Source organism: Salvelinus namaycush, chromosome 33 (genome assembly GCF_016432855.1).
Source record: "Salvelinus namaycush isolate Seneca chromosome 33, SaNama_1.0, whole genome shotgun sequence".
NCBI lineage: Eukaryota > Metazoa > Chordata > Actinopteri > Salmoniformes > Salmonidae > Salvelinus > Salvelinus namaycush.
This window is the reverse complement of record NC_052339.1, coordinates 22,120,584-22,140,017: the sequence shown is the minus strand read 5'-3', so window position 1 is coordinate 22,140,017 and position 19,434 is coordinate 22,120,584. Positions and strand designations below refer to the sequence as shown.

Here is a 19,434-nt window from a genome sequence, read left to right as displayed (position 1 = left end):
CTGGTACTGTATATTGAGATAGTTTAGTACCTAAAAAAAGGGGATAAATACATGTAAAAATATATATATAATTTCCTGATCTGTCTTTTATCTCTAAGATATAAGACAGACACTAAAGAACAATCTCTTACTATCTGTGGCTCCATGTAGTGAATCTGCTATTCAGTGCGTTTCTATTGGCTAATAGCATTAATACCAAATTAAATGTTTCATCCTATAATAATAAATAAATAAATGTGATACCTTAAGAGGTCTTAACATTCTAAATCAAATAGATAAATTATCCTTGGTATGACCATCTTAAAACAATTCCATATGTTAGCTTAGAAACCCCCCAGGCAAATTGAGTAATTTTATTAGCTAATTTGATTTGTTTCTAAGTAATGGGATTTGTAACTTTCAAATACCTCTTAATAAGATTATAACAAGGCCAGTGAGATGCTTCACTGAAAAACAACCCATTGCATAAACACAGTTCCTCTCCCTCTCTCCCTCCTTCCATCTCTCTCTCTAGGTTCGACGTCGGAGGCGGCCCGTATCATCTACCCCCCAGTGTCTCGCACCATCATGGTCACTAAGGGACAGCGTCTGGTCCTGGAGTGTGTGGCCAGCGGCATCCCGACCCCGCAAGTCACATGGGCCAAGGACGGTCAGGACCTGCGTTTCCATAACAACACGCGCTTCCTCCTCAGCAACCTGCTGATCGACGCGGCGGGCGAGGGCGACTCAGGGACGTACATGTGTCACGCTGACAACGGCATCGGATCAGAGAGTGCTGCTACTGTGCTGTATGACGTGCAGGTGTTCGGTGAGTAGTGCCAACCTGTGTGTGTAAAAAAATATATATATCCCCAAACTTTGGTCCTCACTTATGGGTTGAGTAGGATGATACTAGGAGGGGTTCAGCAGGATGATATGGGTTCAGTAGGATGATACTAGGATGGGTTCAGTAGGATGATATGGGTTCAGTAGAATGATATGGGTTTAGTAGGATGATATGGGTTCAGTAGGATGATATGGGTTCAGTAGGATGATATGGGTTCAGTAGAATGATATGGGTTCAGTAGGATGATATGGGTTTAGTAGGATAATATGGGTTCAGTAGGATGATATGGGTTTAGTAGAATGATATGCGTTTAGTAGGATGATATGGGTTCAGTAGGATGATATGGGTTCAGTAGGATGATATGGGTTCAGTAGGATGATATGGGTTCAGTAGGATGATACTAGGATGAGGTGTTATGTGTCTTTCTGTTCCTCTAAAACAGTGGTTTTCTAACCTCTCCTCAGGGACCGACAGACATTTCACCATTTTGTTGTAACTCTGAACTAGCTCACCTGGTTCACCTAGTCAAGGGCTTGATGATTAGTTGACAAGATGAATCAGGTGTGCTAACTCTGGAATAGATGAAATACATGGAACAGCTGGAAGTCCCGGGGGAGAGGTTGGAGAAACACTGTGCTAACACTCCTGTATGATGGGTACAAAATTAAGAGTTCTGAAAGGATTTGAAACTTATGGAGTCGCTCCATTTTAGGGGATTTTTGTGAGGAGAGTTTTGTCTGCGTCGTGGACTTGATGATTAGACTGACTCACGTTTGGTGGAGCGAGAGAAGAGTGGGCTGTGTGTGTGTGTGTGTGTGTGTGTGTGTGTGTGTGTGTGTGTGTGTGTGTGTGTGTGTGTGTGTGTGTGTGTGTGTGTGTGTGTGTGTGTGTGTGTGTGTGTGTGTGTGTGTGTGTGTGTGTGAGCTTGGCAGAGTCCTGTTGGTATATATATAATATAGAGGGTTATTTTAGAGTGTGTGTGGAAGACTTGAGCAGGACTGGGTTATGGATGACTGTTTTTCCAGTGAGTTGTGGGGCCTCCTCTCAGCAGCAGCCCCTAATTAAAGTGTGTGCTGCTGTAGCGTTAATGAGCTCTGGCTCGTCACGACCAGCCAACCATCAACTGACTGGCCTGTCTCTGCACGGCACAGCCCCACACACACATATACACATGAACACACATGCTGGCACGCACACCGATACAGACATACTTAATCAAGCTCACTCCCACACAACCAGCCATCACTCACAACCAACCATCACTCACAATCAACCATTACTCAAGCTTAAATGCTAGACATTATCTTACAGTGTTCTCGCTCACTGACACACACACAGACTAACTCTCTCTCTCCCTCTCCATTCTCTCTCTGCAGAGCCTCCCCAGGTGACTATGGAGCTCCAGCAGCAGGAGGTGTCGTGGGGGGAGAGTGTGCGCTTCAGCTGCCTGGCCAGGGGTAAACCCACCCCCTCTGTGGTATGGCTCCACAACGCCCGCCCCCTGGCCTCGTCACCACGCCACCGCCTGTCTGCCCGCGTGCTGCGTGTCATCAACGTGGGCCCGCAGGACGATGGCCTGTACCAGTGCATGGCTGAGAACGGCGTGGGCAGCTCGCAGGCTGCCGCCAGGCTGGTCACCTTCCCAACTGGTGTTCCGTCTCGGTCAGGGAAGCTGCCCTCCATCCTGCGTCCACTGAGCCCAGACAAGGTGCTGCGGGAGCAGGTCCCAGTGAAGCCTGGGGCCACGGGTAGCGTGCTGACCCAGGACTGCTCTGAGCTGACTGGGCAGATCTCTGTGGCAGAGGCCCCTGTCATCCTCAGCCAGCCCAGGACCGTCAAGGCTGACTTCTATGATCTGACCTGGAAACCTCGCCACGATGGAGGCTCTCCTGTGGTGGAGTACATCGTCAAGTACAGAAAGGTACAGGCTAGTTATGGACACACACGTATTCTACACACAATGTTGCACTCATTCAGTGTAGATTGATATTTGTCTACAACTACAGACATGACTCATTCTCACATCATCCTCACACACTGACTGATGCCTCCTCTCTCTCTCTCTCTCTCTCTCTCTCTCACACACACACACACACACACACACACACACACACACACACACACACACACACACACACACACACACACACACACACACACACACACAGATAGAGGACCCTCCAGGTGAGTGGACCAGCAGCAGTATCTCTGGGTTTCTCCACAAGCTGACCCTGGCCAAGCTGCAGCCAGCCAGTCTGTACGAGGTAGAGATGTCTGCTAAGAACTGTGCTGGCCTGGGACAACCCGCCATGATGACCTTCAGGACAGGCAAAGGTACATCCATTCATCTATCTATCATCACAATGATTATCATATATCCCACTACCGTATTTGTGTCTTTTTGCAAACACTCTTGTTTTTTCCATGCCAACAGGTCGTAGGGGTCCAGGAGGTCAGAACGAGCTCCCTAAAACTCCTCCAGTACCATCACCTCGCCTCTCTCGTAAGTCCCCTGCCCCTCAGCTACTGTCACTCTAACTAACCAGTGTGGTTGTTACATAGATGACACACAGATCTCTAACATCCTGCCAGAGCCCTTATCAAGCTGTTTGACTGTTAACCCCCCACCTTTCTACTCTGTACTAACACGTGACCTGTCTTGATCTCTCTTTCACTTTTAACACTCAAGGATGAGCTCACAGTAAGTCTTTGTAAGTTTGTTACTGTACCTGCTCGTGTCTGTTCATGTTTGGGCTTTTGTGTTTCTGAGAGTGTCTGTCCTTGTGTGCCTTAATATGGAACAATATTAGATTTGATGTCCGTTTAACCCCGATCACTTTTCCACAGCTCCCGAGGCCCCTGATAAGCCCACCATCTCCATGGCGACTGAGACATCTGCGTACGTGACATGGATCCCCCGCGGTAACCGTGGTTTCCCCATCCAGTCGTTCAGAGTGGAGTTTAAGAAGCTGAAGGGGAAGGGAGGAGGGGAGTGGGAGGAGGCCGTCACTAACATCCCCCCCCAACGACTGTCTGTGGAGATCACTGGCCTGGAGAAAGGTAAGCTTCATCACCATCATCATCATCATCGTCGTTCCCATCATAATGTTATTCCTCATTATGACAAATGGCGTCATCATCATTAGCATGACTCTCATTATCATGGACATTACACTATCAGTCATCATCATAATCCTAGCTATTTAAATAATGACTGTAATCAACATGGTGACCAGATGGTAACCATTAGTGTGAATGGAGAAACACAGAGGCAGTGTAACTGGTGTTTAGTTAGTTTAACCCGCGCTGGCTTTCTGTTTCCCTGTAGGCATGTCCTATAAGTTCCGTGTGTTGGCGGTAAATGTGATTGGCGCCAGCCCCCCCAGTGCCCCCTCTAAGGCCTACACGGTGGTGGGTGGTGGCAGGCCCAACGAACGCCCTGTAGACGGACCCTACATCACTTATAATGAAGCCATCAACGAGACCACCATCATCCTCAAATGGACGGTGAGTGGAACAGGGTGTGTGTGTGTGTGTGCGCGTGTGTGTGTGTGTGTTATCGTGATATAAGTATGGCTATAACTCTTGTTACTGTTGTTATGCTAACATTAAACCGTTCATATTATTTCTCTCCACAGTACACTGCCGTCAACAACACCCCTGTCTACGGTTTCTACATCTTCTACCGGCCGACAGACAGTGACAACGACAGTGACTATAAGAAGGACGTGGTGGAGGGTGACCGTTACTGGCACTCTATCACTGACCTGCAGCCTGAGACGGCCTACGACATCAAGATGCAGAGCTTCAACGAGGGGGGAGAGAGCGAGTTTGGCAACGTGGTTATCTTAGAAACTAAAGGTGAGCAGATCTCATAGTCATCTTGGTGACACACGCTTACATTTATATGCACATTTAGTCATTTAGCAGACGCTCTTATCCAGAGAGACTTACATTTATATTAACATTTAGTCATTTAGCAGAGATACTTACATTTATATTAACATTTAGTCATTTAGCAGAGAGACTTACATTTATATTAACATTTAGTCATTTAGCAGAGACTTACATTTATATTAACATTTAGTCATTTAGCAGAGAGACTTACATTTATATTAACATTTAGTCATTTAGCAGAGACTTACATTTATATGAACATTTAGTCATTTAGCAGACGCTCTTATCCAGAGAGACTTACATTTATATTAACATTTAGTCATTTAGCAGAGAGACTTACATTTATATTAACATTTAGTCATTTAGCAGAGACTTACATTTATATGAACATTTAGTCATTTAGCAGACGCTCTTATCCAGAGAGACTTACATTTATATGAACATTTAGTCATTTAGCAGACGCTCTTATCCAGAGATACTTACATTTATATTAACATTTAGTCATTTAGCAGAGAGACTTACATTTATATTAACATTTAGTCATTTAGCAGAGACTTACATTTATATGAACATTTAGTCATTTAGCAGACGCTCTTATCCAGAGAGACTTACATTTATATTAACATTTAGTCATTTAGCAGAGATACTTACATTTATATGAACATTTTAGTCATTTAGCAGAGAGACTTACATTTATGTTAACATTTTAGTCATTTAGCAGAGAGACTTACATTTATATTAACATTTAGTCATTTAGCAGAGAGACTTACATTTATATTAACATTTAGTCATTTAGCAGAGAGACTTACATTTATATTAACATTTTAGTCATTTAGCAGAGAGACTTACATTTATATTTACATTTTAGTCATTTAGCAGAGAGACTTACATTTATATTTACATTTTAGTCATTTAGCAGAGACTTATATTTACATTTTAGTCATTTAGCAGACGCTCTTATCCAGAGATACTTACATTTATATTAACATTTGAGTCATTTAGCAGAGAGACTTACATTTATATTTACATTTTAGTCATTTAGCAGAGACTTATATTTACATTTTAGTCATTTAGCAGACGCTCTTATCCAGAGATACTTACATTTATATTAACATTTGAGTCATTTAGCAGAGAGACTTATATTTATATTTACATTTGAGTCATTTAGCAGAGAGACTTACATTTATATTTACATTTGAGTCATTTAGCAGAGAGACTTACATTTATATTTACATTTTAGTCATTTAGCAGACACTCTTATCCAGAGAGACTTACATTCATCTTAAGACAGCCAGGTGGGACAACCACACATCACAGGCATTTTGGGGGGGTCGAGGTGAGGACGAGGAACACTATAGCATGCTTGTTAAAAAACACCATACGTGGCTAGGGTGGTCCAGCAGTCTAAGCCTCCAGAACACACATACTGCCTCCAGAGTAAACATGTATTTTCTAGAACACTTAATGTTGCAATTTTTATAAGTACTGCTGTTTTTGTATGCTTTATCCTATGAATACTGCTCCCCTTACCCAAACAAATGTAGTCTACAGTATATTAAAGTCCTGGCATAAAATATTATGCATTTTATAAATTTCAGATTTAATTTAAATCATAGATATGTTGCCATCTCTTGTACCCCCTTTTGTACAAAGGGGGTACAAGGGGGTACTTCTTGCGAATTTATACTTTGCGTGTAGTAACATTTGTTTTGGTTGGAGACATTGCTAAAACAAGAATATTGGTTTAGAGAACAAGGAGAAGCTAGCAAATGTTGGCTAACTAGTTTAGCTACGTTCCAGAGTTAGCTAGTTGGATTGCTAGACAAACGCATGCATTCCACTCCTCCAGAGGAGGCTGGTGGGAGGAGCTGTAGGAGGACGGGCTCATTGTAATGGCTGGAATGACATAAATGGAACAGTATCAAACATATGGAAACCACATTTGACTCCGTTCCATCAATTCCATTTCAGCCATTACAATGAGCCCGTCCTCCTACAGCTCCTCCCACCAGCCTCCTCTAACTTGTCTCTCTTGCTATCCTATCCAATAAACAACAAAAGTATAATTCTTCATATAATGAATTTGATAGCCTGACTGTAATACATGTTGTTATATCAAGTAAACAAACCCCTCTGTCCCCCCAGCTCGTCTGAACCAGCGGCCCTCTCCATCGGAGGCGTCGTCCCAGAGACCAGAGCACCCCGGGGGGCCTGTGCCCCGCCCCAGCGACCTCCCCTACCTCATAGTGGGTGTGGTCCTGGGGGCCCTCGTCTTCATCATTGTAGCCTTCATCCCCTTCTGCCTGTGGAGAGCCTGGGCCAAACAGAGTTAGTAGTTATGATGATGATGATGATGGGAGGGCAGTGGTAGTAGTTGTTGGATCAATTACGATTTTGGGCTGGATTCAATCCGTATCGCCAATGTATTGCGGAAGATCAGCGTTAAAATGTAAAGATAATTTCTGATTGAGCCGTCATATGCAGCGTTTACCGTGAATGTGGACTCCGCGACCACGGGAACATTGCCTTTAATTGTCAATTGAGCTATAAAGCGGCTCTTCAGCGATACAGATTGAGTAGAGCCCTTAGTCATCACAATTGTTGTGATGAACAGTTGTCCATCTGAATTGACCAATCTGCAATTTTTAATTGACTAGTAATTCATAATTCCCTCAATTCTTCCCTCATATCCACATTCTTGTCGTGTGTCAGTCTTGTCCATATCTAACAACAGTGATTGTGTTTTCTCCCCTCCAGAGCAAACATCAGACCTGTGTTTCCCAGCCGTGGCGCACCCTGTCTCCTCATGCCAGTATACCATGGTGCCTCTGCAGGGCCTGGCTCTGGTTGGCCACTGCCCGCTGGACCCCCATTTGCCCCCACCGCACGCCATCTACCCCCCTAACAGAGAGTGCACGCCCAATGGGAAACATCATTACCCCACACACCGTCTGCCAGGACTACGCCAGGTGAGTTCCATCAACGTTTGGAGGTTAAGCTTGTCAAGGTCATGTCTTGTGCATCTACCCAATAAATCTCTGTTGGGAGCGTATTAGCTTTGGGCAGCTTTTTCATGTGTAACAGAAGTCTAACAGATATCTCTTGTTCCTATTGCAGGAGGATGTGGAGTATGATATGGAGTGTGGCACGTTGCTAGCACAGACCATGTCAAATGGACACGCCCCAGTCTACCACTACTCTAACAGGTAGGTACAGTACTGTTCTCACATATCCTCAATTTGTTAGTCATCCAAACAGTTTTTCAGTCCATCTGTTTATTTTAATTTTATTTAACCTTTATTTAACTAGGGAAATCAGTTAAGAACAAATTCTTATTTACAATGACGGCCTACCAAAAGTCAAAAGGCCTCCTGTTGGGTTTACATGTGTATATATAATCATTCTCACCCAAACATCTCGCTCTCAGTGAGCCTGGAGACGGTGAGGACTGCTGTCTGCCCGATGACTCCACCCTCCAGCTCCTCAACACCTCTGAACAGCCAATCAGCACTCAGGACCTGACGGGCAATGCCCATTTTTACAATGGGGACATCATACGGGAGGTTGACATCAATCTAGGTACGTGTCTGTTCTCACAAAACTTTAACGTTAGGAAAAGGTATGCATTCACCTCACACTTCAGCTATGAATGTGTGTACTCCCACTGCAGATGTCAAGTAACCATGTATCTTCTTCCCCTCTCTGTCTGTGTAGACCTTCTACCCTGCTCTCCCTCTCCTCTGCTATCACTGGAGGAGAACTCCACGGCGACAACATCAACAGCTACAACGCCAGAATCCCAAGATGCACTTCCACTCCAGAGTGAAACACCAGCGGGAGAAAAAGGGACGTCAGACTCAACAGATGCTTGAAAAACACTCTCAGAAAAACATAAAACAAAAAAGTCTTTATTTTTGTATCACAGATATTTATATATTTATGCTTTTGTACATAAACATTGTTTTGTTATGCTGTATATAAGGATATGTTCATATTGAAAAATACATGTATCTGTATGTCCTGTCACTAAAAACAGGAGAGTTTCTGTGATGTTGTAATCCTGCTATGTGATTGTATATTCATGTCTGCATACCTTGAGGAAGGAGGGGGAGTATCTGAGATGTTGTAATCCTGCTATGTGATTGTATATTCATGTCTGCATACCTTGAGGAAGGGGGGGGAGTATCTGAGATGTTGTAATCCTGCTATGTGATTGTATATTCATGTCTGCATACCTTGAGGAAGGGGGGGGAGTATCTGAGATGTTGTAATCCTGCTATGTGATTGTATATTCATGTCTGCATACCTTGAGGAAGGAGGGGGAGTATCTGAGATGTGTTTCCAATCCTGGTGCTGATTTAAGTGAGTCGGCACATTCTGTTGAAGGTTTCATCTGCCTGGCATGCCACTGTTTCTCTGACTAGGCACCAGCAGCACAACTACCAGTCTGCTTTAAGTCCCTGTAGAACTATGTTCCCCTTATTTCCAACTCAGACATCTGGTTATTATACGATCCTGATAGTCGCATGTCAGAAAAACTCAAAAAGACCAATGGACAGGGTTGTGCTGCTCAGTAGAGGAACAGAGAGCAAGCTTTTTGAGGGGGCACTACCTCAATATGTTCAATGAAAATGCATTTTATACACCCCCCTGATGTATCAATCGGTTTTGACCCTGTGTTGTATATACTCCCTCTTCTGTTCAGTGTTGTCATAATGGTACAAGTGTCCGCCGTTTCATATAGAACTAACAGAAATGAATTTTTCATCAAAAGTATTAAATGTATGCAACTTAAAATCATTCTGCCTTCAGTAGTTTAGAGTACAAAGAAATATATTGTATAGTTTATTTATTTTTAGGAGCCTGATTTTTGTTTTTATCACTGAATGGGAAAGATTCTGGAAGTTTTGTTACCTAGTCACACACAAGCTGACTGAAATGACAGTCTGTTTCTGCTGGTCACTAATCCAAATGACTGCCTTGTGAGGGGATCTTTGACGGCTGCGTCAATATTATCCTTCCCTCACATTGGTGCATCAGTATTAGCCTTCCCTGTGAGGCATCGGAGATCAAAATGAAGGAGTTCCTGAATCTGTAATCCATCTTTGTGTGTAGCTGTTGTCATGGTTACACCGGCTGGAGCACTATTGCATGTAAATAAAGCTTATAATGAAATCACCTTTGTTTTCGCGTTTCATTTTTAAACCTGTTCAATGGTTTGCGGTTTGTAGGGAATTGAAATAAAGCAGGTGTAATCTCAAAAATTCTTGCAAGCAGCCATTTCAGATAGCTTGCTTTGATTTGTCCCTCACTCAACTGAAGGCACATACAGTACTGTTAAACTAGTGATATCTGGAGGACATCCTGTTTCTGAAACAAACCAAGTTTAACAATAAATAAAGGTTAATAAATCAACTTTATTTATTTACAGATACATACATATTATACTAACAATTGTCATAAGAAATATATTTACAAAATAGCTCTACACAAATGGTTCTGTACAGCCACCATGATTTTAAGTTACTACATTTAGAATGTTGTGCAATGTTAATGTCACAGTCAATGAAAGTACAAAACTCTTCATAGCATGTTAGAAGCAGATACGTCGGACACATCTGCAAACCATATGGTTTAGAAGCTTTATTTCCCCCATCGTAGATGTATGGGAGGGGAATGCTCAGTGAAATGCTATGACTTCAGTAACTCGGGCATCCGATGCCATGTTAAGGTATCAATTGAACTGACAGGCAGTCAAAGTAGAAAACAGTTGAATGTGAGAGTAGGTTCACTAACCATGAATAATAACATGATACCAACCAAGTCAGCTAACATACAGAACCGATCAGCAGCCCTTACAACCGTTTCAATCCACACAAAAGAGTTGGAACTCCTGTCAATTCAATTGGCCATGACATTTCTCCACGTAATTCAATTGAACACATTTCTCAATGAAATGGAAAGGAAACAGAACATTCCTGACTACCATGTTGGCACCTCAAGTCCCCTTAGCTACACGGCAGAGCTCCCATCATGCCCCAGGATATGGCTGATGTTGTGGGCGGGGCGGTTGGGCTGTTTGCCCGAGTCTGCAGAGGAAGTGTTGGAGAGAGACAACAGGGGGGACATGGGCATGGCAGAACCATCAGGCTGCATTGCTGTGGCGATCTCTGGGAACAGCGAGGTGAGGCTGAAGTTGGACAGGTGTGGGGTAATGCCAGAGGAGTTGCTGATGGGCATAGGGGGCATGTCTGAGAGTAGGGGGAAGCTGGCCTGGGCGAACCCTACGGGGCGCGGGGGGGACAGGATGGAGCCGAAGCGGTTGTTGAGGGGAGCAGAGCTGCTCTTGTCGGTGCCGGGGCTGGTGAACATCTGGTTGGAGAAGTACTGGAGGGGTATGTCGCTGGGGTGGGCGGCAGAGGGGTAGGAGGGGTAGAAGGAGGGTAAGGTGTTCTGGGGCTCTACGGGTAGCAGGGCCGAGGGGCGGGAGGAGTTGGGCTGGCTGACAGGAGGGATAAAGGTAGAGTTGGCGTTGATAGGAGGAGGGGGATTCATCCCTCCTTCCGGGATGAAGGGGAAGCCAAAGTTCTGGGTCAGGTGTTGGTCAGGCACAAGGTTGTTGTCCCCAGCAACCTGGGCATTGTCTGCCATAAAGCGGACGATACTGCTGCGCCGCGCCTCACTCCCTGACTGTGGTCGACCCAGCAGGTGGACGTCAGGCTCAAAGGGATTCCCAGGTCTCAGGCTGCCTGACCGTGGTCGCTCCCCAGGCCTCAGCTTCCCGCTCTGGGCCTCCTGGGTGATGTGACGGGAGCGCTGGCTGACTGAGGTGGGGGGTCTGGAGGGGGCAGGGGTGCGGCCTGGCTCGGAGCTGCTGTGGGGGGTAGGGGGGTGGGGGAGGCCTGCCCGTACCCCTGGGTGGGCACCCATGTTCCCACTACCCTGAGGGATGTGGCCCTTGTTGCCCTCCCCAAGCCTCATAGCTGAGGCCTTCTGTGTGGAAGGAACACTGGGGCTGGATGCTTTAGCCTGCATGTCCCCTGCAGAGCTGCCAGGCACACAGCCATACTCCATACTGACCGGAGGACAGCATTGGACTGCCCTCTGGTGGTTGGTCTGCTCCAGGAGACTCTGCATGAAGCTCTGTTGACACCCCTCCTGGTCCAGAGGAAGCCCTGGAGCACCAATATGCACCCCCTGTGTCCCAGGATGGGGTCCACTGTACCCACCACGGGGTCGCCCATCCCCTGGAGGCCCCGGTCCCATTCGGAAACCCCCCTGCTGCCCCTGAGGGCCTCTCTGAGAGGAAGGACCTGATTTAGGCGTCATGTCCCCGCCACGGGACACCTGGACCTCGAAGCCCCCCAGTTGATGCCCCCCTCCAGCACCGCTCAGCGTTTTAAACGGAGGACACTCAGAAATCCTCTGGACGTCTGCAGAACCAGGGTGGTCTGGGGGCAGCCTGCTCTGAGGGTTATGTGCGACGTTGCCCTTCACTCTGGATGTGTCCAGGTAGCCCCGTAGGTCTGGTTGCTCCTGTGTAGTACCGCGGGTGGCCTGGAGATGGAGCCCCATGCGCTGCTGTTGCTCACCAGTGGAGGAACTCTTCCCAATGAGAGCCTCTGCTGAGTAGCTGGAGACCCGGTGGCGCTCCTGGCGCGAGGGGGCACAGCCCAGGTCGGAGGGCCGAGAGGCAGGGTTGCTGGGCTGGGAAGTCAGTTGCTGCTCCAGGTTCCTAGAGCTCATCAACCTCTGCATGGTACTGTGGTCCTGACCAGACTGAAGGGAGGGGATAGGAGAGAATAAATGACTTGATATTATAAACTGGGTGGTTTGAGCCCTAAATGCTGATTGGCTGACAGCTGTGGTATATCAGACCGTATACCATGGTTATGACAAAACATGTATTTTTACTGCTCTAATAATTACATTGGTAACCAGTTTATAATAGCAATAAGGAACCTTGGGGGTTTGTGGTATATGGCCAATTTACCACGGCTAAGGGCTGTGTCCGGGCACTCCGCTTAAGAACAGCCCTTAGTCGTGGTATATTTGCCATATACCACACCCCCTCAGGCTTTATTGCTTAATTAGATAACACATGAAATACAAAAACATGCTTTATCATGCATACAATTTATAGCACCAATATACTACCATAGAATAGCAAGAGTACGTAGGCAAAGTAAATGTAATCCTATCATTTTATATCTATCATTCAAGACCGCCTCAGTAGTTCCTGTACCTTGAGGTGTTCCTGCGGGGCCAGGTGGCTGCTGTGGTGAGCTCTGGGTCCTGCTGGTCCTGGCTGGCCCTCACAGCTCTTCTCCTGGTGCCGCGACCCAAAGTGCTGCTGCTGCTGTTGTTGTTGCTGCTGCTGCTGGATCTGTTGCTGCTGGAGGTGCTGGTGTCTGGAGTGGGAGCTCTGCTGTTGAGGGTGTTGTTGATGATGTTGCTGTGACTGGGCTTGTTGTTGGTGTTGCTGTTGTGTTTGCTGTTGGTGCTGTTGCTGATGAGACTGTTGATGTTGTGACTGTTGTTGGTGCTGCTGCTGTTGGTGTGTTTGCTGTTGGTGCTGTTGTTGAGACTGTTGTTGGTGTTGTTGGTGTGATTGTTGATGATGCTGCTGAACTCCAGTCTTCTCCAGGTGGTGTTGTTTCTGTTGCAGGCCCACAGGAGGGCCGCCATGACCCCCTCCAACCAGCACCCGCTTCTTCTGGACGTGCTGCTCCTGCTGCAGCGCCCTCTGGTGGAGGCTGTGGAGCTGTGCAGGGTCAGGCTGGGTCAGGTGGTGCTGGAGCTGGTACAGGTGGTGCCTCTGGTGCTCCTGTTGCTGCTGCTGCTGCTTCATGTAGGGGTTCCCCCCGAGGTGTTGGCCCAGCTGGGGTGCACCATGCTGGGGGTGGCCCTGAGGCAGGTGGAGCACACCTGGTTGGTTGTGTTCCTGTACGGGAAGCTGGGGGGTACAGTGGCTCTCGGTGGGTCTAAGCACCGTACTCATGAAGGTGTTGCCCGAGAACAGGGTGCCAACTCCATCAGGGTTGATCCTGGTCATGATGGATGAGGAGGTAGGGGGAAGTTGGGGTACCATCATCTGGCTGTGGTCCAGGGGTTTGACCTCCATGCATCCCACGTTGGAGGCCGATGGGCAGGTCTTATGTCGCTTGTTACTGCTGGACAGCATCACATCGTCCTGGGCTGGCCGCTTGGACACGTCCTTGATGTGTCGTGGCTCACCCACCCCCACCTGGGGCCTCATCTGGGCACTCTTAAGGGGAGTGTACTCGTTCAGCTGGACTGAGCCCGAGCAGGGAGGAAGGCCAGGGGTGGAGGGCTGGGAGACATGGACTGAGTTCCCCGCAGGGGGTGGGACTGAGCCCTGCTGCCCAGACAGACTGGGGGAGCCTGGGTAGGCCTGCTGCTGACGGGAGCTGGGCCGGATCAGGTTGTTGACACTGAGGGTACTGGCAGTACCAGACTGGGCCTGGCTCTGGGTTTGGGACTGGGAGTAGGAGAGGTTCTGTGGATGTCTGGCTCCGCTGGCTGCACTGCCTGCTACCTCTCCAGCCTGGCCCCTAACAGACACCTGTGATGGGGGTTTAGCTGCTGGAGTCTCCATCTGTTTGGTGAGCTTCGTCTGTTGTCCAGCCCCCCTCTCTTTGCTGCTGGAGGCTTGCTGGGACTTGGGGTTGGGTTCCCATGCAGGCGTTGGGTTGTTTGTGGAGCTGGTGGGGTTGTCCACGGTGCAGCCCCCCACCCTCCTCCCAGGACTATCCTGCTCCAACATAGCCAGGATATCAGCCTGCTCTGTGGTAAAAGTAAACGGTCCAAAATGACTCGGCGAGGAACTGACACTGTGGCCAGTAGGAAGCATGGACGCCACAGAGAAGCCCATTACGCCACCTGCTCCACCAGACATGGGTGAGTCAGTTTGTCTGCTGGGAGCCTGAGGCTGATCCGGGGCCTCGTTGTCTAGTGTGTACACCTGCTGTGGGAGAGTGGAGTCCTTTCTAGAGGGCGCTGCATTACTCCTCACACTCCCTTTCTCCATCGCTGCGCTGGGGTGGCCTTCTGCCTGAGGCTCCTTCTCCCTGCCTGACACCGCTGTCACTTTCAGCTCAGCACGATGGGATGGTTTGGGGGTGGAAGTGGGCATGGTCATTTGCTGGTTCGAGGGTCTATTACAGGTGACCCGCTTCCTGTATTCTGATGGCATGGTCATGGGGACTGTTGCAGAGGTTGAAGAGAAAGACAGTGCACCGGAGCAGGGGGTTGGAGTGGAGGGGACTGAGGGAAAAGCCACAGGCTGGGACTGGGTCTGGGTTGTAGGCTGAGACTCCTGGCTGTTAGCTGGCTTGGTCTGACCCATTGATGAGGTGAGCTGAGCAGACTGGAGAGACACCATTGGTGTACTTTCTATTGAGCTTACAGTGCTGACTGAGGGTCGACATGCTGCTGACGACGTCACACCCGTAGATGTGGATCTAGTCTCTGTGGAAAAGGCACTGGTCAGCATAGATCTGCTCTGTCTAGAACTGCCATTGGTGGCAGCTAATCTAGCTTGCACAGTGTTGACAGTAGTAGTGACAGGCTGTCTGTTCTGTGTGACTATAGGTCTAAGGTGAGTGGAGCTGTCACTAGGGGCGACAGCAGGTTGTTTACTCTGGGAAGAAACAATAGCACTGACTGTAGGCGTATCTGCTGCACACGTGATAGTGGTGACTGCAGATAGACTCACAACACTAGTGATAATGAGTTGACTCTGTGTGGAGCTGATACCGACTGCTGATGTACACGGAGTGACACTAGTGGCATTTGCCACAGAGGTTCTACTCTGTGTTGTGCATGCACTGGAGACAGTTGGCCCACTATGTGTAGCAGCATTGACACTACCATCTTTAGGTGTGGACTGTGGAGAGCCAACACTACTCACAGGTCTGCTCTGTGTGGAAGCCTCAATACTACTAACCGAGGATGTGTTCACTGTGGTGCTGACAGGGCCAGGCTTTGGCTGTATTGTCCCAGCAGCAGAGGATGGGATTCCCTGAGCCACAGTGGCCTCTTGTTCCTGACGGTCCCCTGTTACAGCCACTGGCTTGGCTGCAATGGTGACAGTACGAGTAGTCTGTCCCTGTTTAGGCTCCTTCTTCCTAACCAACTTGGTCCTCTTGGTGGTGGCTCTCTTAGCTCTGGGCATTGAAGCTGTGCCAGGCTGTCTCCGCAAGGCCTTCCCTGTACCCACCTCCAGACCTGTTCTGGGTGGAGTCACACTGGGGATCGAGATCTGACTGACAGGGGAACTGTGTGGAGCTGCTGAAACCGTGACAGAAGATGGCTGTTGTGGCACTATAGAGTAGGATGGTGGGGCAAGGGTCAGCTGGACGTTACTCTGGGTGGAGATGCATGGCGGCATGCCCTGTGAGATGCTCTGGTTGAGACTGCTGAGGGCTCCCAGGGTGTGCAGAGCCACGTTGGTGGTGGGCTCCTCAACAGTGGTGGGCTGGATCAGCTGGAGACTGCTCTGGCCACCCTGAGAACCATACTTATCCGAGGTCTTCATGGGCTGCAGGGAAAACACCTGGCCGTTCACAGTGATGGTCTGAGGGGTCGGGGGAACCGGGGGGGCCTGGGTTTGAGGGACAGGACGGGGTAGAATGTGGACCAACTGTTTACCCCCAAATATCTGTTGCCCAGTGGTGGAAGTTGGGCAGCTGGTTGCGACAATCTGATTGGGCATGACAGGTGCTGTAGTGGGCACCATGCCAACCTGAGGGTTCTGAGGAGGAGCAGGTGGAGGCTGATTGGAGGCCTGGATGATGACGATGTGCTGGCAAGGCGTCTGATTGGTTAAGTCCTCCCTGACAACCGACTGGGCTGAGCAGGGATTGGTCTGCTGTAGGATGACAACATTCGGGTTGTTAGTGTTCTGAGGAGCCGTTACCCTAGCAACCGTTGTCCCTGCAGGGTTTACTTGCAATACTTGCATGGTCTGGAGGAGGGGCATCACAGATGTCTGGGGGTGGGGCTGGGGCTGATTCATCAGGGCAGTCTGTGGATGGGGGAGGACTGTTGCCTGTTGTAGTACAGCAGATTGAGGTTGTGACATCATAGCTGAGTGGGCTACCACAGCAGGCTGGGGCATTATGGCTGACTGAGGGAAGATGGCACACTGTGGCTTGGGGGCCATGACTGGCTGAGGCTGGTGCTGGGCAAGGATAGCTGGCCGTAGCTGGGGTGTCCTCTGTATGGGGGGCTGGGCTTGGATATGGGCAGTGATGGGTGCCTGGGGCTGTATGGGTACCTGTGGCCTCATTTGAATATGAATGGGTTGAACTGATGGTTTAGTGCTTGTGGGGCATACGGACACCTGCTGCCCAGTGGCGCTAGTCTCCTGTGTGGAGAGAGACTGGCAGACAGGTTGCACTGTGTTCCCAGCCAGCTGTAGGGTAGTCCAGGTGGTCTGTGTGCTCCCTGCTGCACTGGCCCTGAGGAGGGTTGAGCTGCTGGGGATAGTCGTATAACTCAGAGTCCTGCTGGCAGTGTTCTGGGTGGTTATAACCTGGGGAAGGGCTGTAAGGCTGGGGACAGGCTGGAGAGGGAGTTGGGTGGCCAGACTGGCTGCGACGGTGAGACTAGGGACTGGGGTGGCAGGCTGGGGCTGCTGTGGCAAGGCGGTGGTGACAGTCGGGAGAGGGCAGAGACCCTGGAGGGTGAAGTAGGACACAGAGGGCGGCAGTTTTGGGGCTGAAGGTGCCTCTGCTACACACTGTTCCACCAGCCTGATGCCAGGTATAGACACTGTAGGGGCAAGGGTTGCCCCAGGGAGGAGCGGAGGGGCAGAGGAAGGGACGCTGACGTGCTTAAGAACCCTGTTCACCCTTACCCCTGCTGTAATGTCACAAGATGACTGAACAATCACAGCCTCAGCATGTTGCTTCCCCTGATCGGAGGCTGGACTAGGTTCCTTTCCTGCTGGGCGTATCACATTCCCATTGGAGTAGACAATAATTCTTTTGGGGAGCTGGTGAGTGGGCGTTACTTTGGCAACCTTTGCACAGCGCAACTTGCCCTTCCAGTGGACAGTGGGGTCGTCCAGGAAGTTGATGTCGTGGGCTTTTAGCAGCTCAATGTAATGGCCGCTCTCCTTCCGCAGCTCGTCCAGCTGATGCCGCAGCCGCCGGATCTCCTCAGCTGCAGAGATAGGAGACAACAAGGATTAGTGGTCATCAACACAGGACTCTCAAACATTCAGACACATACACACAAACACTGTCAAATGCAAGCAAACACATAAGAAAACACACTCAAAGGAATTAAATACTTCTGCACCGTCAAAACATACCTGTAAATGTCACACAAACTCTCATCTCACCTTGTACTAGGTCTCCTCCCTTGAGAAGCATGGCGTCCTTTTGTTTCTGTAGCTCAATTATGTAACGGTAGGCCTGGTCCAGGATCATGTTCTTACTCTAAAGACAGACAGGGAGGATGTCAGTATGGGATTTACATGTATACAAACACAAGTCAAAACAGATGGCACTATAACAACAGGATCTTCACAGACAAGACCAACTAATAGCTTCAGACCAAAGGATAAATACTACACCTTCAAAAGCAAACCAAGCCTGTAAGTTCTATGGTTTGGTCCAAAACACACTAAGGTGTGTGTGTGTGTGTGACTATGGGTTAGGCCTACCTGCTTCAGTGCCTGGGAACAGGGTAGAAGGTCCCCAATACGGTTAATTCCAGCGTTGATCTTCTCTTTTCGCTGTCTCTCAACTAAAGGACAAAAACAAAACCTTAGCGAGTCATTCCCACAAAATCCTGAAAAACTACAGAAAAACACTAAAACAACATCTCACCTGCATTGTGAGATTCCTTGTTTTTTTTCTTCCTGCAAGAGAAAACGAAGAGGTTAGCTAATGTTGTGTGTCTGAAAACGATACCCATATCAATGTAGAAGACTGCATGTGTTTCTGTGGTAAAGCGCTGACAATACATACACCAAGGGATCCTTCCCATAGACGTAACACTGGTCAGAAGGATCCCTGTTTTGTCCTTACCGTGGTTTATGGCCAGGAGTCTGGTTCTCTGTCATCTCTGGCATCCTGGCCTAATGTACTGCCTGGTCACCACCCTCGCAGTCCAAACATTAAATCCCTTCCCTGGCCGACCTGCAACCCAAACAGTCATAAGAGACCAATGAGTGAGGAGGTATGACTAGACAATAGAAAAAACATTGATTACAAATAAATAACGGATCATAACTGACAAGGCTGTTGAGCAACAACAAAACTTCCAAATTCAAGTAGCCTCATGTTGTGCTGCCTTTACTCATCACAACAATATGGGACAAGATACGCAGACCATTGCCAAGTTTCATGTAAACAATGAGCTTAGTCCAACGCTGTGTGAATCGGTTTTCCCAGTTAACATAAGCTGAAAATAATGAATTAATATTCTGACAAGATGTTTAGAACTCAACATATTGGGGGCAATGGATAACGTTCTATTGGAAAACAATTCAACTGTAGTTAACCCACTAACATCCCCATTTTCAACCTATACTTTCCAAGTAACGTTAGCTACGTAGTAGCTAGGGGGCCGAGAACTACGTAGCTATCTCATTAGCACTGCTATCCTGGTGTTGGAGTAGTTTCGCAGAAGATAAGCCCTATTTTGATAGTGAATTTAAGCGACAATGACGTAAA

General features: G+C 48.3%; 2 protein-coding genes across 2 annotated transcripts in view; one reads left to right on the top strand and one right to left on the bottom strand.

Moving 5' to 3' along the window:
* The window catches only part of LOC120027703 (brother of CDO-like), a 76,274-nt gene extending 66,389 nt beyond the window's left edge, over nt 1-9,885 (top strand). The window contains exons 4-15 of the mRNA XM_038972693.1: nt 515-808; nt 2,203-2,747; nt 2,995-3,160; nt 3,261-3,329; nt 3,674-3,886; nt 4,155-4,333; nt 4,465-4,687; nt 6,869-7,051; nt 7,481-7,692; nt 7,841-7,929; nt 8,151-8,302; nt 8,438-9,885. Of these exons, the coding sequence (XP_038828621.1) occupies nt 515-808; nt 2,203-2,747; nt 2,995-3,160; nt 3,261-3,329; nt 3,674-3,886; nt 4,155-4,333; nt 4,465-4,687; nt 6,869-7,051; nt 7,481-7,692; nt 7,841-7,929; nt 8,151-8,302; nt 8,438-8,595 (2,483 nt within the window). The 3' untranslated portion in view covers nt 8,596-9,885. The remainder of the gene's footprint in view (nt 1-514; nt 809-2,202; nt 2,748-2,994; nt 3,161-3,260; nt 3,330-3,673; nt 3,887-4,154; nt 4,334-4,464; nt 4,688-6,868; nt 7,052-7,480; nt 7,693-7,840; nt 7,930-8,150; nt 8,303-8,437) is intronic.
* A 235-nt stretch (nt 9,886-10,120) lies between these two features.
* On the bottom strand, nt 10,121-18,673 carry LOC120027702 (basic helix-loop-helix domain-containing protein USF3). Its single transcript, XM_038972691.1, has 5 exons — nt 18,586-18,673; nt 18,420-18,502; nt 18,096-18,192; nt 12,969-17,914; nt 10,121-12,502 (listed from the first exon to the last, which is right to left on the bottom strand). The coding sequence occupies exons 1-5, from the start codon at nt 18,671-18,673 to the stop codon at nt 10,736-10,738; spliced, it is 6,981 nt and encodes a 2,326-aa protein (XP_038828619.1). The 3' UTR covers nt 10,121-10,735.
* Nucleotides 18,674-19,434: the final 761 nt, after the last annotated feature.